The sequence below is a fragment of the Capsicum annuum genome, chromosome 1 (assembly GCF_002878395.1).
Source record: "Capsicum annuum cultivar UCD-10X-F1 chromosome 1, UCD10Xv1.1, whole genome shotgun sequence".
Lineage (NCBI taxonomy): Eukaryota > Viridiplantae > Streptophyta > Magnoliopsida > Solanales > Solanaceae > Capsicum > Capsicum annuum.
Window position 1 is genome coordinate 14,797,081 of NC_061111.1, and position 26,328 is coordinate 14,823,408.

The 26,328-nt window shown below is 35.4% G+C and overlaps 4 protein-coding genes across 4 annotated transcripts; 1 reads left to right on the plus strand and 3 right to left on the minus strand.

The window, feature by feature from the left end:
- Positions 1-10,121: 10,121 nt before the first annotated feature.
- Positions 10,122-11,090, minus strand: LOC107867254. Its single transcript, XM_016713448.2, has one exon. The coding sequence runs from the start codon at positions 11,088-11,090 to the stop codon at positions 10,122-10,124; it is 969 nt and encodes a 322-aa protein (XP_016568934.2).
- Positions 11,091-11,127: 37 nt separating this feature from the next.
- On the minus strand, positions 11,128-12,343 carry LOC107867336 (zinc finger MYM-type protein 1-like). Its single transcript, XM_047409984.1, has 2 exons — positions 11,393-12,343; positions 11,128-11,196 (listed from the first exon to the last, which is right to left on the minus strand). Exons 1-2 carry the CDS (start codon positions 12,341-12,343, stop codon positions 11,128-11,130), a joined length of 1,020 nt encoding a protein of 339 aa, XP_047265940.1.
- Positions 12,344-17,193: 4,850 nt separating this feature from the next.
- On the plus strand, positions 17,194-20,880 carry LOC107869091 (beta-amylase 3, chloroplastic). Its single transcript, XM_016715666.2, has 4 exons — positions 17,194-17,934; positions 18,587-18,797; positions 19,439-19,549; positions 19,678-20,880. The coding sequence occupies exons 1-4, from the start codon at positions 17,411-17,413 to the stop codon at positions 20,467-20,469; spliced, it is 1,638 nt and encodes a 545-aa protein (XP_016571152.1). The 5' UTR covers positions 17,194-17,410; the 3' UTR covers positions 20,470-20,880.
- A 1,362-nt stretch (positions 20,881-22,242) lies between these two features.
- Positions 22,243-24,599, minus strand: LOC107853259. The gene is made up of 3 exons (XM_016698258.2): positions 24,423-24,599; positions 23,981-24,101; positions 22,243-22,557 (listed from the first exon to the last, which is right to left on the minus strand). The coding sequence occupies exons 1-2, from the start codon at positions 24,488-24,490 to the stop codon at positions 23,984-23,986; spliced, it is 186 nt and encodes a 61-aa protein (XP_016553744.1). The 5' UTR covers positions 24,491-24,599; the 3' UTR covers positions 22,243-22,557; positions 23,981-23,983.
- Positions 24,600-26,328: the final 1,729 nt, after the last annotated feature.

Consider the following 26,328-nt stretch of genomic DNA (forward strand, 5'->3'; position numbering starts at 1 on the left):
AGTACCTAAGTTGATTTAGATGGAACTAGAGATGAATGAGTGAGCTCGCAGGGTCAACTATAAATCCAATCGAGTCTTTGTAATTGCATGGAGTTGGTATTGCGTTTAACCCAACCCGAGTAGTCGATTGATCACTCTAAGTTAAAATGAGTTCTGATCAACTTAATGTTGGGATAGTGATAGTACCTAAGTTGATTTAGATGGAACTAGAGATGAATGAGTGAGCTCATAGGGTCAACTACAAATCCAATCGAGTCTTTGCAATTGCATGGCGTTGGTATTGCGTTCATCCCGACCCGAGTAGTCGATCGATCACTCTGAATTGAAATGAGTTCTCATCAACTCAATGTTAGAATAGTAACAGTACTTAAGTTGATTTAGGTGGAACTAGGGATGAATGAGTGAGCTCGCAGGGTCAACTACAAATCTAATCGAGTCTTTGCAATTGCATGGTGTTGTTCATCCCGACCCGAGTCATCGATCAATCACTCTGAGTTGAAATGAGTTCTCATCAACTCAATGTTAGGATAGTGATAGTACCTAAGTTGATTTAGGTGGAACTAGGGATGAATGAGTGACCTCACAGGGTCAACTATAAATCCAATCGATTATTTGCAATTTCATGGCGTTGGTATTGCGTTAATCCTGACCCGAGTCATCGATCGATCATTCTGAGTTGAAATGAGTTCTCATCAACTCAATGTTAGGATAGTGATAGTACCTAATTTGATTTAGGTGGAACTAGGGATGAATGAATGAGCTCGCAGGGTCAACTACAAATCCAATCGAGTCTTTGCAATTGCATGACGTTGGTATTGCATTCATCCCGACCCGAGTAGTCGATCGATCACTCTGAATTGAAATGAGTTCTCATCAACTCAATGTTAGGATAGTGACAATACTCAAGTTGATTTAGGTGGAAATAAGGATGAATGAGTGAGCTCGTAGGGTCAACTACAAATCTAATCGAGTCTTTGCAATTGCATGGTGTTGTTCATCCCGACCCGAGTCATCGGTCAATCACTCTGAGTTGAAATGAGTTCTCATCAACTAAATTTTAGGATAGTGATAGTACCTAAGTTGATTTAGGTGGAACTAGGGATGAATGAGTGACCTCGCAGGGTCAACTACAAATCCAATCGAGTCTTTGCAATTGCATGGCGTTGGTATTGCGTTAATCCTGACCCGAGTAGTCGATCGATCATTCTGAGTTGAAATGAGTTCTTATCAACTCAATGATAGGATAGTGATAGCACCTAATTTGATTTAGGTGGAACTAGGGATGAATGAATGAGCTCGCAGGGTCAACTACAAATCCAATCGAGTCTTTGCACTTGCATGGCGCTGGCATTGCGTTCATCCCGACCCGAGTCGTCGATCAATCACACTGAGTAGAAATGAGTTCTCATCAACTCAATGTTTTAAAAACTATAACTTTTAAAAATTTTAAAATTAATTAAGATCAATTCGGACCAAATTAGCAATTTTAAAACTTGTCATTCTTTTTCAAAATTACAAATCAACCCATACAAATCATCCATTTGCGCGAAAAACTTTTTATTTCAAATCTTAAGTTCTTGCTCTTCTCTCTCTCTCGGGGTGTCCTCTCCCTCTCAATAATACAAATAATACAAACAATAACTACTCAACATATTGCTCAACCCTTCAAAATAGGTCATTTTCTTCCCATTTACGACTACATATAGTTGTTTTTTTCGAATGCATTCCCACTTGTATCGGTTGTTTTCTCTATCTTCACATGTAACAGAGTTCGAGAAGAGTTCTACATTTGTTCTTTATTCTAAAAAATAGGGCTTTTTAGTTAATGATAAAAATCAGACTTTTAGTTGTATTATCTTCAAGAATGGGTTAACAATTTTGAGTTTTGATGCTAAAAAAGTAGGAAGCACCCGAGAAAATCTTAGTTTTTCTCTCAGTGTTTTGTTGACTATCATGGTATTGTTGGATGGTGTTTGTGGTGTTGTTGGTGATTGTTGTTGGTGGTGTTGGTATTTGTATTTTTTGGCGGTGGTGTCGGTGGTCTTGGTATTGGTATTGGTGGCATTGGTGGTGGTATTGGTGGCATTGGTCGTGGCATTAGTTGTGGTGGTAGTGGTCCATTTGTTGCAACGGGTGGAGGATCTGTTGGAAGATATTAAATAGGTCTTCAAACAGATTCCCCATCTGTTCCAACTGATAGGTTATCCGTTGGAGTATTTTCTTGTAATGTGGCAAAGAATAATTTATTGAAATTTCTCCACCTGTTGCAACAGGTGAAATATCTGTGGGGAGATATTAAATAGGTCTTCAAACAGATTCGGGTTCCCCAGCTATTCCAACTGATGGGTTGTTCGTTGGAGTATTTTTTTTGGTTATGTGGTAAGAATAATTTATTGAAATTTGTCTCAACTTTTTTAAAAAAATTATGCATACATCAAATGCAATGTTTTTTTTTATTTTTCTTTTGTTTGCAGTTAAAAGATGTCTCCCAAAAGAAAAGAAACAGAAAGTGGAGAAAGTGGATCAACTTCCAATCACCAAACAAAAAAGGCTAGAGTACAAATAGATTCAGAGGAACTTCCAGAACAATCTTAGTCAGGGAAAAATGAAGCCGAGGAAAGTGATAACTCCTCCTCACCAATGGGGCGTGAAATAATATCGAATTCCAGCATGATTCTGTCAAAACCATTAGTATTGACAAGTTTTAAGTTGGGATGCTGATGAATAACCCTAATGCAGTATTTGGTGATCTTGTACTTAAATGTCAGTTGGGGAAATCTTTTGACGAACTTAGGAGTATTATGAAGAAGGAAAACATAGATGGACTTTTTAAGAAGAGCTGCTTTGCATACTTTATTGAGCTATTTGGGCCCCGCCCTCTCCATTTTCCAATGATCATGGTATATGGCCTTCTCAAGCGCAGGATCATGTATGCGGGGGATGATGGAGGTCCGAAGGAGGGCGGAAATAAGATGGATGAAGTCTGGATCAACTACTGTGGCATGTCAATTTGTTTTGGATTGAAAGAGTTTGCCATTGGGATGGGCTTGAGATGCGATCGTCTAGAAAAACCTGTCATCAAGAAAACACCCCACAAAGGGTCCAACAAACACAAGGCAAAAAAAGATGGGTTGTTGGTCATTGTTGGACCTAGCTACAAAGTGAAGGATTTGATAGCGGATCTCAAGAATAAAGACATACCAAAGCACTACCGGGAGAAATTGTGCTTAGTTTGGTTTGTCCATTCCATTTTATTGGCGAGAGACGTCAAGAAAGTCATAGAACGTGATTTGTTGGCGCTTGCTGATGATTTTGGGAGATTCAATGATTATCCCTGGGGCTACGATAACTACTACTTGACTGTCAAATATTTACTGAAAGAGCTAAATCCAAAGACGACCATATTATAGGGCTTTCCTTGGGCTTTCATGGTAAAATTGATCACTATTTTTACTCATTCATTAATTTATATTGAATATACTTGTGACTTTTTTTTTTGCTTCCTGTTTATAATTTTTAGGCTTGGGCATGTGAAGCCATTCCTCCCCTCCGAAAGCATTTCACGGATTAACCGGATAAGGTTTCTCATCCAAGGATCCTTAGGTGGTTGGCTATAGTAGAGAGCAGCAAAAAAAATATTAATGAGGCAGATCTCTTTAACCCTCTGGATGATGCAGTACGTCTTCATTCAACTAAAATAATTTACCTCAAAGAAAGATATTGAAACAGATGTTTCATCTGTTGCAAGAGATTACCCGTCAACTGCAACTGGTGCAATGGGTAATCTGTCGCAACAGACAATCCATATTTCGCAACAGATTAACCATATGTTGCTCTGTTCCTTGAACCCTACTCAACAGATTACCCATCTACTGTAAATCATACAACAGATGGGTATTCTGATGCAACATATTATTAATATGTTTCAACATACAGATCAGCTATTACGGTAGCTAGATCGTCTGTTGTATAAGTTGGCTGTGTTAAAATAACTCGAACCCCATGTAACCCAACTGACTGCAAATTATTATTATATAATTTAAATTCCTCCTATTATTTTTTTATAGGTTGTGCATCCTTGGATCGTGCCTACCATTGATGAGCTGGGGATGACTTCTTTTCTTACTCTGGGTTTTGTTGATACAAAAGAAGACCCAACGGTGGAGTTAATAAAGAATGAATTGGATGGAGCAACATCCATAAGAAGAGCAGTTAGGCAAGGTCAGTCTAATGTTGAAGCTCTTCACGGCCTAACTCAAACTGTAATAGATCCGAGTACTTCTTCTGGGGTGTTACTGTTGGAGTTGTTTGTGATGGTGGCAGCCATCTGTTTGTTCTTTTGCTTCTGCTGCCAGTCGTGATTATGAGCATGTTGGTGCTCAACAAAAAATAAATATATTTGAAAACACCCCTTGCATAGGTCCTCCCTCTCACCCCTACACCGGTCTCTTTCACCCTTACAGTGGTCCCTCTCACCCCTCCTCACCCTCATATTCTCATTGCAAATGCAAAGTGTTCAAGGATAGAGAGGATAAACTCCTCGACAAGCTAGAGACTATTGCTGAAGCTGCCGAGGAGTTGAAATCCAGGAGGGATGTCATACTATTCAATGAACTGATAGAGCCATGCACTCCTACAGTGGAGGTTAGGAGGAAGAGAATAAAAATTAGACAAATTCTCTTTGTTCTGACATCAACAAAAAATACAACCCCTCCCCCCCGCTCCAATAGTTGTTGAAGTTCAGGGACCGCCGAAGAAGGTGGACATATTTACGGTGTTTGGCAAGGAGAAGAAGAAGGAACTGGAAGAATTCATCAAGATGAAGGTTAAAAAAGAATACACTATGCATTCATTTACCGCCAAAGACTTCTCGAATATGACAAATATGTGTGTGTGGTACGAGGACAAGGTAAGTTTACTTTTGCTAACCTACCCTTCCAATCTACTCCATGAAGAAGAATCTACGCAGCAGATATGTAGTCTGTTGCAACAGCTTAGTATTCTGTTGCAACATAATACACATCTGTTGCATAAGTTGCGTTGGCTGGGTAATCTATGAACTGATTCAGAGAACCCTTTACATCGAATTCTTTTCACTGTGTTTTTATTCTTTACAATTACTAACCTATTTAGAAATTATCTTCTTATACCACAGTATGTTGATGAAATTCTCTGCCTCATGAGGGGCAGGCAATTAGCGTACCCAGATGCTTATGATGCTACTGATAGGATAATGGACCTCAACTTCTACAATAATTTCAAAAATAGGTACGCTGATCTTTGTAATCTAGCTGATTCCGGTGGACTGGGATTTGATCAGTTATTTTCTGCGTTCCAATGGGATGAAAAAATGATTAAATATATTAGAGGAAAGAGGCCATATCCACGCGGCAAGAGCTGGACCAAGGCAAAGAAAATCCTTGCAGTCATGAACGTGGATGTCACCCATTTTCTCACTGTTGAGATACTACTATACGAGGGAAAGATTAAGGTTTATGACTGCAACTTACCTGTGTTCAGCGGAAGACGTTTTTAACCCACATGCAGCCACTCTTGAAGTTGTTGCCCAAGTTATTGACGTAGAGTAAGCTGATGGATCATTTATCGGATGAAGTCTTGGCGAAGAAATCATGGGTTTTTGAAGGTCGAAATAAGAACATCCAGCTCCCAAAAAATACAACCGGTGCAGCGTGCGGGCCGTACTCACTTGCATACATGGAGTGTTTGCTGACAGGCACACAAATGACCGGTGTGTGCAACACCGTTGTTGGAAAGATGCAATGGGTCTAGGCAATGAGGTACTAACTAAATGGTTGAAGCCTGTGTATAAAAAAGAACATGTACAAAGACAGAGACGAACACGATAACAAATTTTTATTTCAAGCCAATTCACTATGCATATAGGGGCAATAATTTTTATGTCTGGCAAAGTTGAAATTTTATAATGCAACAAATTTTATATCTGTCGTAACAGATATAGTACCTGTTGTGACAGATTGATTATCTGTTGGAATAGGTTGGTCATCTGTTGCATTATACAGATGTTCCCCGTCTGTCTGTCGTAATAAATTTACGATCTGTTGCAACATATAACTTATCTGTTACAACTGGTCGGTAATCTATTGGAGCAAATAAAAAAAGTAGGAATACCTGTTATATAATTTCCAGCAGATGACCTACGTGTTGCATCTCATGTTGCAATATATGTCTAAATCTGTCTGATAAGATATGTCGTCTGTTGCAGCAGATGTATTATCTGTTGCGATATTTGAATCTAGTACTCCATTTCAATTAATATGTTCAAAACACAGAATTAATTATATTCATAGACAGAATAAAATAAATCGAAGCCTTCGAAAATTACATGAAATAAAATAACTCAACAAGTAAATGAAATGTAAAAAAAATCATTATGAGTACAAACGATCTACTCTACAAATAAATCAACAAGTTAAACCAAGGAGGATAGGTTATTACATTGACGAAATCGAGCTATAAAGATCTAATCAATATGGACAAGTTGTTCTTCATCCAATGCTATGGAATTCGTCTTTGGTCGTCGTGGATCTTTAACGTCGGTTGCGTACGGCTTCTAAGCTTTCGCTTCTCCATATTTCCATAAAAGAGCAGCATATCTTTTGCGGAGTAATCCGGTATCAATTCCATCATTTGGGACTTGTAATCCATCGCTCAAATACTCAGCATAGGTGGCAATAAAAGGACCGCAATCACTGCGTTATAAAAAAAATAGATAATCCATATCTTGCAGTTCATGCAAGCGTTGTGAAATTTGTGAAATGAAACTAAATCATGACACTTAAACTTACAGGCTACCAATGTTTTGTTGAGCAATTCCGTCAACATATTGTACATCAAATGGATTAGCCATTTTATCCCAGTATGCTTCAATCATCGACCAATCAGTACGAACCTTTTGATCCAAAAATCCACTCATATCAAGGTAAGTAGGCAATATTTTGGCCAGCTTTTGTATCTCAGACGACGGCCCGAAATGTCTCCTTTACGACATCGAGTCATAAACTCGGATGTGCCTCTCTTTTAGAACGATGACAACCAACACCCAATGGAATTCATCACCATAATTGATTGGGATGTACACTTCGTCGACCAAATGCCAAGGTAAGCTAGTAGAAATGCTAAAATCTTTGATGATGTTGATTAAGCATTCCTTATTTCGGGAAACTTCCGGCTGCTGTTGACAATACCTATCGCAGACATTATTGATGTAAACTTTGTACAAACAATTGCCTGTGGTATATCTGTATTGTTCTTGTGTTTGCAACTTGGCCTTCTTTCGAAGGTAGTAAAAAATGACATCGATGTGCTGCACATATTATCAAACATTTCGGATTAAGTGACGAAAAATCAATATGCAGATGTAATCATATAAAGAATTAATTAATAGTAATATGTATGGCCTTTAAACTTCATCATTCCAGCAAGTTTGGGGCTGTGACATCAAATAGAACCAATTCTTCATTTCGGGATGTGTAACAACAAAGTCAAACATATCAAAACCAAGACTCGATTCATTCACTTTGTAGCGCTCGTCATTTGTTTTCTACATAATGATTTATATGTGTTAATGTCAGGTTCTTACAACAAGAATTGTATAAACCAATATTCATAAAATTGATTTATGTACCTGCCGGCATAATGGTTTAACAGTCCATCGATAATCCATTCTGAATAGTCGTTGATCAACTGTATTAGTTTTTTTGGAGCTTCATTCGAGATGTTGAACCCTTTAAACGGGTGATTCTTCCGTTCTCCCAAACTGACAGGCTCCACTTTTTCTTCATCTTTGGAAGCAATTGATGGATTATTAACTGTCATATTATGATCTTCGGCAGTAGCTGTAACATCCACCTGGAAAGCCAGAATTATTAATACTAAGTAGAGATATACAATAAATTTTCCATCTGTTGCAATAGATGATTCTTATGTTGCATCAGATGGATTATTTGTTGGGACAAATCGAACAGGTAAATCAAAGCAGTATGATAATTTTGAACAGATGATCCATCTGTTGCAACATAAGACTTATATGTTGAAACAGATAATGAATCTGATGCAACAGGTTAGACAACAGTTGCAACAGATGTATACATCTGTTTGATAATTTTCAGCAGATGTATCATCTGTTGAAATAGATATGTTCTTGTTTGTTTTTTAGAACAGATGATGTACATTCACCTTCTTCAGCTCATACTGCTCTTCTGTGGCCCTTGTACACTGAACATCCGTGCAAGACAAAGACAGAGGCATTGCAATCTTACTTTTTTTTATGATTGATGATGCCTTGGAAGTGTCTTTCCTTCTCCTCTTAGCCGCCTTGATCTCTAGTGGAGTGTCTGGATATGAAATCCTCTTTGATGGAATGACACCCCTCTTAGATGTCATTTTCTTTACAGAAGCAGTTAGTGCATTAATCACTTCATCGTGTTTCGCCTTGCAGCCTTGATATTTGCATGAAGAACATTCACTAGATGCGGCAAAATCTGGAGAAAAATCTGTACAACTATTATGATCATAATCATAATGGCTTGTTGTTTCAAAAACTGTAAGAGGAGCATCATTAGCCCCACCCTCCAAAATTATTTTTCTTGTGATGGTTGTTGCTCCAAACAATTCCATTTTTATTCCATCAATGACCTTAGGGTCCGATAAAGTTTTCACTGACCGTAAAGTAAGAAAAAATAGCATCTTCAACTCTTGGTTGGTTGGAACAAGCCACAGATGGACAATCTAAAATAAATTGGTACATATATTAAGAATGATGATGAAATCATTTAATCATTAATTAAAATAAAAACTTGATTAGAATTGGACTTACTGCTTCCTTGGGGGATTAAAAAGATCAAGAAATTTTGCATTTTTATCGGTTTTGGCCGACAACCATCTTAGAATTCTTGGACAGGAAACTTCTTCCTGGTAGTTCACTTGTTGTCTCAAATAAGGAATGGCTTCAAATGCCCAAGACTATAACATAACGCTAATAAAACAAAAGCATTATTGTATAAAAAATGATGAATCATATCATGATAAAAGAAATATTTACCATAAAGGCCCATGAAAAACCATATAAGTTGACTATTTTTGGCGTTAACGGAGTCAACAAATATTCAACAGTCATTTTGAAGTTTTCATAACCCTAAGGATAGCTGTTAAATGCCTCAAGATCCTCGGAGAGATTTATTAAACCGAGGCTTATGTTGTTGTTAACGTCTCTCGCCCAAAGAACATTATGTACAAACCAAACCAAGCACAATGATTGCTTGTGCTTCTTTGAAAGTCCTTTATCTTTCAACGTTTCAATCAGATTTTTGTTTTTGAAGCTTGGACCAACAATGGACACCAGGTCATCACGATCACTCGCCTTGCCTTTTCCTTTTTTGGGTGTGTGGGGTGTTTTTTTTTTGGGTCAGAGTAGGTATAACTTGAAAAGGAGAAGGAGGATAACATTTTAGTCCGGTAAATATGTTAAACTCCTCCCAACCAAAACAAACAGGCATGCCACAGTAATTTATCCATACCTCATCCATCTTATCTTTGTTTTCATACATAAACCTGCGCTTGAGAAGATCATATACCATTTTCATCTAGAAACGAGCATTGTTGTCCTCCGGTAAATCAAGATATTTCCCAAAGCAACTTTCCCTGAAATAAGAATCCAATTTTTGTTCTCGAAGCATTTTTCTGAAGGCGTTAAAAGATTTTTCCATGACTGACTTAACCACGAGATCACCCGTTAAATCCGTGGCACCATCGCACTGCATTCTTACAGGGTAACGATCAATGCTGAAGGTTTTGACCAACTCTTCAACGGAAGGGCTATTAGCATTTGGATCATCTCTTTTGAAAGATTCCTCCTCCCCGTTTTCAGTCACAAGTTTCATACAAAAAAGACTTCAGGTCATAAGTCTGAATTCAGAAAAGACCTCTAATCATAGGACACCAATTATAACTGTGCTCGACAACTTTTCATATTTTGAAAACGATGAATAATAGCATCATTACTTATAGTTGCAAATATCTTACGCTCTACATAAAAAACTAAACAACCATTTAAAAATTCATCACCCATGCTATTAAGGAGTTCATTTTTTATGTAGTTCATGGAAGAGAAAGCTCGTTCCATAGAAGCAGTAGCAACGGAAAGAATGAGAGTCAACTTGATGAGCAAATAAAACAAGAGGCCAGGTCTGATACAATTCTGATTCAACCAATACTTTAGCAAGATCAGTAATTCCCTTCATATTGAAAAATCTTTTATCAGAACCTCGAACATGTGCTATGAAATTATCAAGCTGACAACTGAGATCTCGAAGTTTGTTGCTATCAAATTCATTCGAATAATATTCAGCCAATCTCATTATTTTTTTCTTATCAAAATTACCAAATGACTTAGCGGGATGTAAACAAGCCATACCAAGAAGTAAGTCAGTACTCACAACGTCGAAACGATTATTAAGCTCCCGAAGTAGCAAATCAATAACAACATAAAATCTTTCAACCCTAAAATGATGATAATATGTAACATCAAGAGCTTTACGTTTCGACTTACCAGGAATGTAGCGAGCATCCATTTTCGGGATCTCTATCTCATATTTATCACAAAAAGAAAAGACATCATTTAGTAATGAGTTCCATCTACTATCTCTCATCCTTTGCAACTCTTGCTTTGCAGTATTGAGTAGTTTCAAAGCATTGACAATATCTTGATCCATCTTTTGTAATAAGAAGTTCAAATGATTTGTTATCATTAGAACTTTCAACATCAAGTGTAGCATAAAAGCAAAATCAAACCCCTTAATCATATTCTCAAGAGTTTCAGCTGTAAGTTTGTCAAGATAATTTAGGCACTCACGTGCAGCAAATCCAAGCAAATAAAGAATTGATGAAAATATGTCAATGAAGTTCTCTAATGTCTTACAGTGAGAACCACAACGAGTGTCACATGGTCGTTGAAGTCCACGTTCTTGATTTAGTCCCCGTCCTGTGTGCACTTCACCAGAAATGATCAACTCCTCTAACTTTGCAGCTTGATGTTGTCTGAGCAAATCCATGCGCTTATAAGATGCTCTAGCAATATTCAACACATTACTAATTAAACAAAAAAAAATCATCCACATCTGAATTCTTCTTCACAAGAGCCACAAGTGTCAGCTGCAACTGGTGAGCAAAACAATGAGTAGAATAAGCAGATGGAGTATCACGCTAAATTAAACTCTTAAGATCATTTAGTTCTCCTTGCATGTTACTTGCACCATCATAACCTTGTCCACGGATTTGGGACGGACTTAGTGAGTGATCGAAAAAAAAAAGAATAGATTGACTCCTTCAAGGATCGTGCGAATGTATCACTAACATGGACTACACCAACAAATCGCTCTATCACTTTACCTTTTTTGTCAACGTATCGTAGAACAAGTGTCATTTGCTCCTTATGTGATATATCTTTTGATTCATCAACTAATATCCCAAAATAATCACCATCTAGGTCTTCCATGGTAACCTTGATTGTTTCTTTTGCATAACACATGATTTCATTTTTTGGGGCATTTTCTAAAATAATGCTTCCAACATCCTCATTAATGTTTCCATACCATCGTAAAAGCTCAAGAAATATACCTCTATTTGTAGATGATACACTCTCATCATGACCACGAAATGACAATCCTAATCTCAAAAGAAACCTTGCAACATCGATTGAAGCACTCAAGCGACATCGAGATTCATTTTTTTCTTTCTCGGAATGCTTGTCAAAAGATGTGTGAATAGATTGTAATTGATTCATCATGTTTAAACACTTATTGTGGATGCTATTAACCTCTCTAATATGAGTTCCGAATCTCTCCAAGGCCTTGTTCCAACCCTTAAATCCATTTTGCGTAAAAGCAATATTCGCCATATTTCCACGAACTTCATGCTCATTTTTAAATAAGTAGCAACACAAACAATATGCAGCATCTATTGATACACTGTACTCTAACCACTTGGAATATGGACCCTTCAACCAATTGGGATAAAATTTACGCATTGTAATTTTCTTCTTCCCAAATTGAGTTTTCGGAAAATTATGATCCTTAGGCTGACAAGACCCCTTTTGAGTATAATATCTTCTAACTTCATCACGTATATTAGCATCATATTCTACTATAGGCCTTCTTTCTTCCGGGCCGGCTTTCAAATATGTAAAATCTATATTTGAAGGAGTAGTATCTCTTTGAACTTCCGAAGGTGTGGATGAAGCAACGAGTGGAATAGTAGCATTAGAGCTTGGTTGCCCACGTTTTGATCTAATGACAAACTTATCCATCCCGATTTATATAGATTTATAAAAATTCCTGCAAAACAAGATCCAATTAATACGACTTTCAAGGAAAAATCATTCATAGAGTCATATCTATAGCAGATTGGTGAAAAAGAAAAATTTAAAATCCTTATTTCATTATTGTGACATTTCGAATATTGGTGAAGTAGCAAAATCTTTTAAAACTAATTGCTAAATGCTAAACAAGATACATGAATTTATTCTACGCTACTGTCAACTGGATATAAGAAGGTGTCGCTTGTAATTTCCTTCTATCACTTGAAATTGTGAATTAAAGATTATCTTAATGATCTAATCATAAAGTGACTATGTATATATTTTGTAGTAATATTATTTAACTTTCCTCTTAGCAAAGCAACATATTACATTTATGTGTCAAATTGTCAATTGTTATTTCATCTTTTTGAGAGGAATAGTGAATCACCTAAAATTCCCCAAATCAAGTACTCTTTATGCTAACTCAAATATTTTCTATAGAAATAATAATGGATAAGAAATAGATACACATCATATAAAAATTCAAATCCAACATCATATTTTGAATTTTTAACTCTAAAGAAAATTAAAGTACCTGCGTTTTAAGATTAGTGAATGAAGATTATGAAAATTGAAAATAAAATTGAAAGAAAAAGAGAACAAGATGATATTTTGTTTTTAAATTTTGGAAGAGAAAGATGAAAAATTTTTGCCTTTTGGTGAAGAAGGGTTTTGAGTAAATAAGGAAGAATGGTTTACTTTTGATTTAATAAATTAAGAAGTGAAAAAAGAATATAAAAATAAATTAATATTAACATTGCAAAGTCAAACTCAAAATTCCGTGTAATGGCACAAGTTGTTAAAAAGTTTATAAAAAAGAAACACTACTGTAGGGATTTGAACCCATGCAACAGGACACGAAAGTTGCACCTTTTGCCGCTGCACCCAAGCAAACATTTGTTCATTGGGTGCTTTTTTATATATAATACCATTTTTGTTGTGATTCTTATATAATTATACCTAATCTACGTCGAGTTTACTGGGTACCGGAGCACCCCGAAAAAACACATAGATCCGCCCCAGCTAACTTACAGAAGGTTTCATTCATGCAAGAAATTTTTACCCTATATCATGAAGGCTTACTGTAAATATATAATCGACATGATATATAAAAGAATGTTAATAACAATATATATAACTTAAATTCGTATTAAATGCCCATCCTACTTAACCAAGTCACTATATTTGATGACAACGGAATGCAAATTATTATAATGAACAAAAGGAAGAATTGAAAAACTCATGAATTAATAAAGATGGCATTATTTCATTTTAAATTTGAACTTTTCTTCTCCATTTATTTAAATAATAATAAGCTTTGTATAAGACATTTACATGATAACAAATATTGAACACAAGTGGATAAGATTTAATTCCCTCCACAAAGGATTACTAGGCAGAAATTGAACGAGAGGTACATATATAGACTGCAAAAATGAAAGCTAAAAAGGACCAAAATCTATCAATTCACTACTAATACTTAGCTGTGACATATTGGAATTTTCCCCGCAATTGAAGATTTAAACAAAATCTTTTGGTAACCTTTATGTTCTCATGTTTTCATAGTATTTGATAATAGAAACTTATCCACCGACAACTTTAATTTCAGTTCAGTGCCTTCAATAAAAGTATCCATGGTTGAATTTTAATGATTTGACATCCTAATTTCAATAGTTAAACTAACCTATAAGTGGTACTCCTAATTCATTATTGGGGTGGTAAAATTAATCGATAAAAATATGACTCAGCCTAATTTATTCAAATTTGAATTGCTGATTGATTCACCCATTTATTATTTCAACTCATCTAAAATTGAGTTAGCATGTGGCACAAGTGATTCATGAGAAATCATGTCAAAATTTTACGATGAGACATCATTGACGCGTCAACAATAGAGAAATCGTAAAAAAAAAAAAAAAAAACTAAAAAAGGACCATGTGAAAATTAAAAAAAAAAAAAAAAGAATTATCTTTAAGATAGAGTAATAGTTTTAATCGAACTACTACTCAAAATTCTTATAAATCTTTAATTTCCAATTGTGTTTAATTGGTCTTAGGTTGAGTTGGTGGTTTTGTTGAACCACCTAACATGTCAAATGCTAGGTCACACGTTGGATCGTTCGGCCAAAAATATTTATAATTGCTAGTCAATTCTATTCATAAATATACGTTTATTAACTAATATTTGGGAGGCGGCTATTCAAGTTAAATACAAACTAAAAAAATATCCAAAACTACTGTCAATTCATCAAGGCACCTTTTTAAAGTTTTTGTAATTCCTCATAATTCAAAAAGCTCTTTCTTGAGAACAAATCAACAATGTGTAAACTATATCCGACTTGGAAAAATTCTGGAGAAAAAGAAAAAAAGTGAAATTCCAAGAAAATGAAAGTAAAGACTTCCGTTTATCTTCTTTTTTTAAAAAGGTGGTATGTATATATAAGGGAAAGTAGAAAAATTTTTGTTTTCGTTACTCCACGTAAGTATGAATTGCAAGTATTTTATTTTTTTTGTTTCCCAAGGTATCCCAGCCCGACATGCCAAGGATCCTCCCCGGATCTGAGCTTCATTTAATGGTTTGCCACTAGCCAATTGATTGTTATATGCACAAGGCGAGAATCAAACCCCCGACACTTGCTTAAGCAACCTAGTGAGCTAACCACTACGCCAACCAAGCTTGGTTGCAAGTGTTGTTTTTTAGTTATAAAACACACAAAGAAGGTGGCTAAGTTTTGTGGGGTTTCCATAATTTTGGCAAAAGAAAACCACTCAATGATTATCACCACAAAATTATGGCTGAGAATTTAGTTGGAAAAAAGAAGACCAGAGACTTCATTGTCTTGCCCTTTATGTAATCACTCCGTCCAATAATAGTGGAGTTTAATAACAAGGATGAAAAAAAAAAAATTATTCATTGGTTTTCCAAATTAAACAATATTATTGGACATTTAGTTTTAGTATAGTGAAGAAGTATTGTTAGACAGAAGAGGGGTATTTATTTATTTTTGACTACGTACATTGTTTTCATATACACCTTTTTCTTCGATTCAAAAAATTAAAGGAACTTGAGAAATATCTTGAAGTTAAAGGTCTTAGAAATATCTACAAGTATCAGTGCTTTATGATGATAATATCTTATAGTTAAAGCATATTGTAATTTCTAAAATGTTGCTTCCCATTTGATATTTTATTCATTTAGCTTCTTTCATATGAGAATTTGGACAGGACTAATAAGGAGAATAATAACTAAGACATCCTCAATCAAATGTTAGTTTTAAGACTTTAAGGAGAAAGAAGCCCTGGAACAGTCCTATGCGCCATTAACAATTGCACAGGCTCTGTCCAAGGCCGGATTATTTCAAATATATAATGAGTTCAATGCTAAAATATTAAAGGTCAAATTCATAAAACTTAAATCGTGAATATAATTTGAAGGCTGAGAGGAGTACTATTGAGGACATTATAAGGAAAGTTTCATAAATCTTTACTTTTACTCTTCATTCACCTCCACTTTTCTAATAACCATAATGTTCAAACCACGAGTAGCTTATATGCACCTCGATTGATTTCATAAAGTAGCTTAGTATCTTTCACCGGCACAAGTAGCTTGATATCTTTGTCTCCGCTGAGATTTAAACATGAAACATCTTAGTTTTCAGCCCAATTCATCGAAATACACACCCTCGGGTGCCTTTTATCCTCCCCACCTCCCCTTCCAATAAAACTCATCAGAGCCTTAGACCCTTACCTTGCATTTCTGTCAGCAGCTTGAACCTGTGACCTTTTGGTCACATGACAACAACGTTACCAGTTACTCCAAGGAAGTTACTTCTCTACTACAATAAAACTCTAAAGGGTCATTTGGTGTGAGGTATAAGGGATAAGTAGTCCCGGGATAAAATGATGGATTACTTTATCCCATATTTGGTTGGAGGTATTAGCTAATACCGGGATAACTTATCCCACCATTTACACCATAGTGATGGGATAAGCTATCCCATATGCATAGTGGGATAAGTAATCCCGGGATTAATCACTATTTCCCAACCAAACGACCCCTAACCATATTAAACACAGCAAAAAGGTGGATTGACTGGATGACATATTGGCATTATGCACCAAAAACCAATGGAAGTGACTCGGCCAACACAAGGACTTTTCATGTTTATCCACTAATAATGCGTTCCAATTCTGATGTTTCTATTGGTCAGATAACTTGAAAAATGCCTATAGCAGACATGCCAAGTGGATTACCATCATATTCTCAAGGATTTTTAACTTACATATCAAACCACTAATACAACGAAATAATACGGTATAATCCCACAAATATTGTCTGGGAGGGTAGGATGTGTGCAGATCGAATGGATTGTTTAAAATAGACCCCTTACTAAAAACGAAGTATCTAATGCAAACAACAATATGTACGGAATAAGTGTAGCAACAAATATTAACACACACTGGAGAAAGGAAATTATACGATACAATCATACACTTGGAAGTACGACAACTACCCACTAACCGTCTATCCTAATCCTCGATCACCAAATCTTACTATCTAAAATCATGTCCTACTTATTAATAATTTCATAATAAGCCCACTCCCATATCAAGAGCAAATAATATTTAAAGGAAATCAGATGACATAATCTCTGACTGGATGGATAATTTGACAGTTTTTATTTTACATTGAAATGCTTTTTTATTGACTTGGTGCAATATTGAGAACATGAAAAAAGGAATATAAATAATAATATGGTTGTTATATGTGTCGCCACGTCAAGTAAGCTGACTTGTTTTGAACTTTTGCACTTTTTTTACATTCTAAATAGAGCCACCACCAGATTTGTCTCCTTCATTCACCTCAAACCTTTAGGGATCTTGCTTTTATAAATACAATACACATTGCCTATATCTTCTATTATCAGCACAAAATCATCATACATATTATATTATCAAAAACAACACATTCCTACTTCTGTTTATCTATTTTCTATTATAAAAACAGAAACAAGAAATGACTTTAACACTCCAATCATCAACTTCTTTTATCAATTTAAAAGAAACCAAAGGTGTTAAAACACCTGATGATTTCTTAAGCATGGTTTCTTTTGCACAATCCAAGCCATCTTGCCGTCTCGTAGCAAAAAGCTCGATGCAAGAAGCTCAACTCTCCCATGAGACAATCATGGAAGGGAGGAAAAATGAGAAAAGAGAGAAGCTACATGAGTTAACAGCTAGTCACAGCAATAGCAGTAGAAAGGTACCGGTTTTTGTGATGCTCCCACTTGACACCATGACCATGGGAGGGAACTTGAACAAGCCACGAGCGATGAACGCGAGTTTGATGGCCTTGAAAAGTTCTGGAGCTGAAGGGGTTATGGTGGATGCTTGGTGGGGATTGGTAGAGAAAGATGGACCGTTGAAGTATAACTGGGAAGGGTATGCTGAACTTGTCAAGATGTGTCAAGAACATGGCTTGAAGCTTCAAGTTGTCATGTCTTTTCATCAGTGTGGAGGAAATGTTGGAGATTCTTGCAGGTACTAATACAAAGTTCTTTCTAACAGCTCTATGTTTTATGATTTCATATCTAGCTTTATCAAGATCTAGCTATATTCTGCCTTGTTTCCATTAGACTAGAACAAACTCCACTATTGTAGAGCTAGTAGATATTCAAGGCACATTTAAATAGCAATCTGTATAAATTAGACCTTGCAACAATGTATTTGTTGTCGAAATTAGTTGGATGAATTTTTCCCTGGATACAGGTTTCACTGGCTTGTATCAGACTTTGAAAAACCTATTGCTTCTGAACACACTATTTGCATAGATTCATGAATTATCTAGTTGAGTTCTGAAGAACTGGGAAAATTATCTTCTCGGTTCTCATAATTCCAAATCAAAACATCAGTAGGGCACAGTCTGTCATGTTAGTACTGTTTCTTAATCTTTCATAGGAAAAATATCCAACGGACCTATAGATCTTAGGTTTCTTCAAGTTTTCAATCCTTGGTTTGAAATGGTTAACAGAATTTAATCTTTGTCCAAAGACCTAATTTGCTCTAATCTTAAGTACTAGTTCATAATTTAATGGGTATATAATTCAAGTAGAAATAGAATTTCTCACTGATCAGACTATCAGCTAAGAGAAACCAATCGATTCATCACTAAGAATTGTTATGGATTTTGCAGTATTCCTCTACCTCCATGGGTACTTGAAGAAATCAGCAAGAATCCTGACCTTGTCTACACAGATAGATCAGGCCGGAGAAATCCTGAGTATATATCCTTAGGTTGTGATATGTTGCCAGTACTCAAAGGAAGAACACCCATTCAAGTATACGCCGACTATATGAGGAGCTTCAGAGAAAGATTCAACGATTATTTGGGAAATGTCATAGTGGTAAGATTTATGCTTAACAATCACATATCATATCTTGTTACTTTAAGAGTACACTTCCTATTAATTCACAATACCTTAAAGCAACATCAACTGAAAACTCCAAGTATAAGCTTTATAACACAGACAAGCAGGCATAAATTAACATTTCTTTAAGAGAGGATATGAGTTAGTTGGAAACTAAAGCTGCTAATTAATGTAAAAAGGAAAAGTTTAAACATAAAAGCCACTGCAGGTCATACTGTCATAATTCCCTTTTAGGATAGAGAATAAATAATTCATCCAAATCCAGAAGAAATATTGGCTGAAGTTTAATCTGAATCTAAACAAAAATAGATCAGGGAATTTATCCAAAAGAGAAAAAAAAAGGTGGATAAGAGAACAAGCGAATAAGAAAAATAAATAAGTTACTTTATGTCAGTGTCATGTGGTCCACTTAATATATTTTTTTTTATTTTTTTTTATTTTTTTTTACAAAATGGTCTACTTAATTTATTGGTTAGGAATCTTAAAGGTGGACCACAAAAAGTACATAGAATCATCCAAATGACACAGGGGACCACCTAATATACTCATGTTAGATTAGATTTTCCAAGTTAAAATGGTAGGAAAAAGTGAAATTGACATTTTGTTTTCTTCTACAGGAAATTCAAGTGGGAATGGGTCCTTGTGGGGAGCTAAGATATCCAGCCTACCCAGAAAGCAATGGTACATGGAGGTTTCCTGGAATTGGAGAATTCCAATGCTATGACATGGTAACCACTTGAATTTATGGCTTGAAATATTAGAATAATCTTGTTGAATACATGAATAATATCGGAAAAAATTAGGAAGACCTTCAGATGCTGGAAAAAATAAATCTAACATCTTTTTGTGAATGCAGTACATGAGAGCTTCACTAGCAGCAGCAGCCAAGGCAGCTGGAAAGGATGATTGGGGCCGGGGAGGGCCTCATGACTCTGGGCAGTACAATCAGTTTCCCGAGGATACTGGATTTTTTCAAAGGGACGGAACATGGAACAGTGAATATGGACAGTTCTTCCTAGAGTGGTATTCAGGAAAACTACTAGAGCATGGAGACAGGATCCTAGCAGCAGGAGAAAGTATATACCAAGGAACTGGGGCTAAGCTATCTGGAAAGGTAGCTGGGATTCATTGGCATTACAATACTAGATCACATGCTGCAGAGTTAACAGCAGGATATTATAATACAAGACACAGAGACGGCTATCTACCTATAGCACGTATGTTAGCGAAACATCGAGTTGTACTTAACTTTACATGCATGGAAATGAGGGATGGTGAACAGCCCCATAGTGCAAACTGCTCACCAGAAGGCTTAGTTCGACAAGTTAAAACTGCAGCGAGAACTGCTGGAGTAGAACTTGCTGGAGAAAATGCTCTAGAAAGGTACGATGTAGGAGCCTTTTCTCAAGTTTTGGCAACAAGCATGTCAGATTCTGGAAATGGGTTGAGTGCATTTACATTCTTGCGAATGAACAAACGGTTGTTTGAGCCAGAAAACTGGCGGAATCTAGTGCAATTCATAAAGAGCATGTCGGAAGGAGGTCGAAATGCTAGCCTTCCAGAGTGCGACTCGAGCAGGACAAACCTCTATGTAAGATTTATCAAAGAAAGTCATTCTAAGAAAGCTACCGAAGTTGCAGTAGTGTAAAGATACAGGCTGTATACATGTAATATATTTATCCCATTTTAGGTCAGCAGAAAGTGGCATAGAGTACTTAAGTGCCATACTCATAGCACCCCAAAGGGTCCAGAAGAATTTGAGCCCGTGTCTAACAAACTATAGGAAAGAGGTAATAGAAGCTAAGTATGCCAATCTTTGCCTCTCTGGTTCAGAGTTTGTGAAGCTCTGGGTCATTGGAGACAAGAAAAAGAAGCTAAGTGAGTCAACCTTTGCCTCCCTGTTTCAGAGGTTGTGAAGCTCTGGATCATCCAGGACAATTAGATAGTATCATACAAGGATTTGGATGAGCATACTCTTTTCTTTGTACAAAAATAAAAAATTTCTGCCTTCCACATTTATTATTGAAGAATAAAGGAGCTAATGATATTGCTTCCTACAGATGCATTTTCCGGTTAATATTTACACTTTCTTCCTTCGAGATATTAATTATCAACAAGCCACTTACTTGAATGATAACATATTGCTAGACCAATGGATATTTCAAGTCGAGCAGATCACACTACCCTATTCATTGTATAGAATCATCTCATGCAACAACCGATGATAACAGATCATAAACATATCAGCGATATGGTGAAATTAGTTTCAGGCTCTCGAGGCTCCACAGAATAATTTTTGAGCTCTTAGCATTATTTTGTTAGCCATGTTTTAGAATACTTGACAGAAAAATAAAACAAAGTTCACAGGTTAAAGATATTTGTCATGTCTTCGCAGCCATAATAAAAATCAAAGATCTTAAGAGCTTTTATAACAAAGAAAACGGAAAAAAGACGTACAAAATATTTTATTCAAGTAAACGCAATATCCACTTGCTTTATACATGGTCTACGGCCTATGTACTTCACTAGATATTATTCCAATGTATCTGTGGCAATTGTATGTGAGTGTATGTTGCTACTAGGTGGGTGTCCTATTCCTTTTTTCCTAGTTCCTATTTTCTCTTTTAGTGTTGCCCTTATTTCTCATATTTTGCTGATTTTTATTTTTATTATTTTCTATTCCTTATTTCTGTTATGTCATCCAACTCCTCGTTTACTATGCGTTATCTTGAGACGGGGGTCTATCGGAAACAACCTCTCTACTTCTTCGAGGTAGCGGTATGGTCTGCGTACATCTTACCCTCCCCAGACCCCACTTTGTGGGAATACACTGGGTTTTTTGTTGTTGTTGTTGTTGTATCTGTGGCAATTACCAAGAAGTTAACCTAAAGCAGAATGATAATATTGGGGAAATTATGGCAGCTGTTCTTAGAGCTTCTTCCAAATGTTTGCCTATGAAAAAAAAATTATGGACTGCCATTCGCCATACTTCTTCTTAACTGAAGTATAGCTTGGTCAATAGGTGGATACGGGAAAAGGCATTTAAGAGACAAAATCAAAAGAAACAAAAATAAAGTTAAAAGTTTTCTCAGATGCAAAGGTATTGACACACTTATACAAGTTCTTTCAAGATTGTATCTTTTCTCGCCCTTACAAGAGGAACAAGCTAACAATGTCAACATCCCGTGAAAGACAAATACCAATCGGGATGAATCTATGATCGAAAGATCCCAGTACATGTCAAAATCAGTATATCAAAGTCTTGACCTTTTTAATCAAACTAGATTTAAAGGAACCCCTCCCAACCTCAGCACAAAAAGACCATAACCCATTCCAGAAATTAATAGAACTAGAATACTGACCAGAATACTATTACTAGCATGAAACTTCCAAGATAGTTGTTAGGGCAGACATTAAATAGTTGCTTGGAATGGGCAAAGTATGCCAATCGTAAAGAATAAACCTGATATCCAATACAATTATACTACTTTCTTCTCAATGAAGAATATCATTATACAAACTTCTATCTTAATAGTAAAGGCAATTAAGTTATCATCAACGACGAAATTAATTTTTCAGCAAAAGAACAAGAGAAACATGAAACCTAAATTGTTGTCACGATCTCAAAGAGTTTTCTACCAACACCTATGTACCTTCAGTTGTCTCAGCTTCAACAAGAAATGAGGCATCATTCTCTTCGGTTGTCCAAACTCACATCATCACTTTTCCTTAGCACCTACAAATTGAAGATAGGGATTTAAGAAGGATTGCTTTTACGAAAATTAGCAAGATTAGTTCTGGTGAAGAAATGTGGTAGAAACTGCTTTTGTCTATTAAGAAGATGCGGCTGGTTCATTTTTTAAGAAAAAAAAATTGAGAATCATGGCTGGTTCAGTTTTAGTATTATCCATCAATACAAGCATCCCTAAAGCACAATGTCATCTTCAAGTTAACAAAATGGCAACAACAGTTTTTCCATAGCCAATACAAGCATTGTAAATTAGTAATGACCATGTGACAGAATCACCCACCAAAGTAGAATCATGTCTATTCATCTCAAGTCGACATACTACTACTGATGGTAAAGTAAATAAACACACTCGTATCATACCCTTTTTCCAAGGTTAATCATTGAGCAGCTAAGACAGAAATGCAACGTAACGTAAGGCTGCATATAATAGACCCTTGTGATCCAGCCTTTTCTGGACTCCAGGCATAGCAAGATCTTAGTGCACCGGACTGCCTCTTTGTTTGAAAAAAAATTATCAAGCAGCCGAGGTTTCTAGCAGTTGCAGTCAAATCCAATTAACATGATACAACTAAGCAAGCCTAAAGTCACATCACATATATACCAAATTGTTTGGCACTATTACTATTCAGAAGTAAACATTCTTATCATTTGTCTATGTTAATAGAAACCTTCCTCCTTTTTAATAACTGTGGATGCCAGCTTTTGAGCACCTCGACTAATTCCACGTGACACTTGCCAAAGCCGCATCACATATGTACCAATTTATTTGGCACTGTTTTTTTGGGGGAGGGAGGGACAAAGTATTTGGCACTATTTCTATTCAACAGTCAACAATCTTATCATTGGACCATCTTAATACAAACCCCTCCTTTTTTCTAACTGGGGTTTCGAGCCAACTTCCGCGCACCTCAACTAATTCCACGGATGCTTGCCACCTCCCACCAGCAATAGGTTCCAGGTAACTCCGCCCACTCCGCCCATCAGGACTGGAACACATGGGAAGAAATCATTTAGTATTTTTGTCTGTGTTGGGATTTCAACTTTGAGACCTCATAGTGCTCGATCCAATTCACTGACCGCTAGAGCACATCCTTCGGTGCAACACGAACCCCTCTTTTCCAATAAAGAATATGTAACATGGGGTGGCTGAGAATTTATCACTTTTTTGCACAGTTGGACTACGGAATACACGCTTGGCCATAAAATTCCGGAAGTTGAATTCCAAAAGTTTCAAGAATTAGAAAAACAACAAAATTAGTTGTTTTCACTCCAAATTACTTACGAAAATTCAAAAACCAACTCCAATTTATATTCATCGAAAAACACAACTCCAATTTTCAATATCAGTTTTCACTTGAAAACAAAAACTAAACATAGCCAAAAGCCAACAATTTATTGGGTATAATACCTGCTACTCTTGAGAGTGAGGAGCGGGAGGTGACACGGAGTCAAAATTGGAATTGCGAAGACTTTCAATCAAACCTCCCAGCTCCTTCCTAGCTGACTCTCTCCCAAACATGAACCCATACCTACAAACCAGTAATCGGGATTTTCACTAAAGAATTCAAAATATAAAGAATTAAACACACGAAGAAGTCAAACGGAATCCAACATCTAATACATATACATATATAAAAAAAAAAAGAATTAACCATGTATAAACAGTGTAATTTCCCCCCTCGCCCCTACCTGGCTTCACCAATAAAGTAATAAATTCGTAGATCCAAACAAAACCCACTATTCAAATTTCCTTCTTAATGAAACTAAACCATTTATCTATCAGAAAATTAGCTGAAAAAAGCTTTCTTTAATTAACATAGAGAGAAATACATATAGAGTTGATTAATTACCAGCCAGAAACAGCAGAAAATACACCTGAAATTGCAATTGTCTGTAAGAGAGTGAAGCTTTTCTGCATATTTATAATCGAATTGTAATATGAATTTCTCCTCCTTCTCTAGCAAGATCAATTTTTGGGTTTTGGGTTTTAAGGAACTGGGTTTAACGTAGATTTCAAGATTCATCAAGGACTAGAACTGAAATATTTTTCGTAAACTTAAGTCCCATTATTTTCTGTTTTTTCTCTATTGGTATCCTTCTTCTTTTTTTTTCCTTTTTATTTATTTTTTATTTTCCATCCTTTTCCATTTCACTTCACTTTTATATGAAACCATGAAATTATTCGAAACATAATTCTCAACCAAAACACTACGCTAATTTGAAAAGAAGTACAGCATTAAAAAGAAAAAAAAAAAAAAAAAGGGCCAACGTTGTCATGTTTCTAATTGGGTTAAGTTCAAAATAATCCTAAAATGAATTGATTTTCAATCTTTTATTCTACATAAAAAAGTATTACAAAAAGGGCTACACAATAGACGGTCTTCATTTTTAGCTCCACCTAATAAATTTTATCTATGTGGCAGATATTTTAATTTTTACCGAAAGATAAACATTCATAACATTTCGTGTGATGAATCTGTACATTTGTCCAGTAGTTCAATCTTATAGGCCAAAGTTACAAATTATATATATTACCTATAAGACAGATGTTCAAAAAATTTTAAGATAGTGAACCTACTTAATTAACCAAAAATTATGCCTTATAAGCAAAAGTTAGAACTTACATATACTACCCATAAGTACATTTTAACTTCTGGCCATAAGACAAACATGCAAGAAATTGCTCAATTAATCACAAGTTATGCGAAAATTAGAACTTATAGTTATTACCTAACAGGAATAAATTATACAAAATTTTATGAATGAGATAGATATTCAAGATATTTTAAGACAATAAAAATATTTAACTGATTATAAAAATTTATCTTATACATAATATTAAGATAATTAATGAAAATAAAGATTCAAAATTACAAATACTTTGAAGGACATTAGGGGTGTGTTTGGTATGATGGAAAATGTTTTCCAATTTTCTCTTGTTTGGTTGTAATGAAATGTTGGAAAAATATTTTTCACAACAACTCATTCTCCTTCATTTGATGGAAAATGACTTATCTCATGGGTCAAGGGAAGTTATTTTTCAGAAAATGACAAATGAGACTTATGACCCCACTTCCATCCCTTTTCCCCACCCAACAACACTCATATTCACATGACTCAGAAAATTTGCATTTCTCAAAAATTTACACTACTCGAAAATTTTTTTCATTGCACTTTACTTTAATTTTCCACTGTTTGAAATAAAAAAAAGTGAAACCCAATTTTTTTTTCATTTTCACTATTCGTTGAATGTATTGTTATTTTCATATTCATAAAGAAAGACTTACCTATATTACTTTTGCTAATTGTATATTTCAACTTGTCATCGATTTAACTTGTTTCGCGAGGTTGAATAAGCTTGTCGTTCCGTTATATTTTCATTGACTGTAGTATTTTGAGATTGTCCTGACAAAATATTGAAAAGTATCTCCTATATTTGTTAATTAATAGTTTCTTAAATTTAGTGATTGTAGTACTTTAGAATTTGATATTGATATTATTTGTTATACTTAAATTATTTCTTACAAATTGTTGAGTTGTTAGACTCACTGATATACTAATTAACAATTAATAGTAGTATTTTCTAAAAAATATTTTTTCACTCACCAATCAAATACTAAAAAATATTCTCACCCATCAACCAAAGATAAGAAAATAAATAGAAAACCAACTTATTTTTCAAGAAAATATTTTCAATCGTACCAAACACACCCTAGACGTAGTTTGTTTTGGAAATAAAACAGGGCCTTGTCCACG

Excerpts from the sequence above, each read along its gene's own strand:
- LOC107867254 (XM_016713448.2), bottom strand. The coding sequence starts at position 11,090 with ATGGATTTGCTCAGACAACATCAAGCTGCAAAGTTAGAGGAGTTGATC.
- LOC107867336 (XM_047409984.1), bottom strand. The coding sequence starts at position 12,343 with ATGGATAAGTTTGTCATTAGATCAAAACGTGGGCAACCAAGCTCTAAT. Across the intron at positions 11,197-11,392 it reads GATTTGTTGGTGTAGTCCAT|TTGCAGCTGACACTTGTGGC; the intron begins GTTAGTGATACA and ends TTTGCTCACCAG.
- LOC107869091 (XM_016715666.2), top strand. The coding sequence starts at position 17,411 with ATGACTTTAACACTCCAATCATCAACTTCTTTTATCAATTTAAAAGAA. Across the intron at positions 17,935-18,586 it reads AATGTTGGAGATTCTTGCAG|TATTCCTCTACCTCCATGGG; the intron begins GTACTAATACAA and ends TGGATTTTGCAG. Across the intron at positions 18,798-19,438 it reads ATTTGGGAAATGTCATAGTG|GAAATTCAAGTGGGAATGGG; the intron begins GTAAGATTTATG and ends TTTCTTCTACAG.
- LOC107853259 (XM_016698258.2), bottom strand. The coding sequence starts at position 24,490 with ATGCAGAAAAGCTTCACTCTCTTACAGACAATTGCAATTTCAGGTGTA. Across the intron at positions 24,102-24,422 it reads TTTTCTGCTGTTTCTGGCTG|GTATGGGTTCATGTTTGGGA; the intron begins GTAATTAATCAA and ends ACTGGTTTGTAG.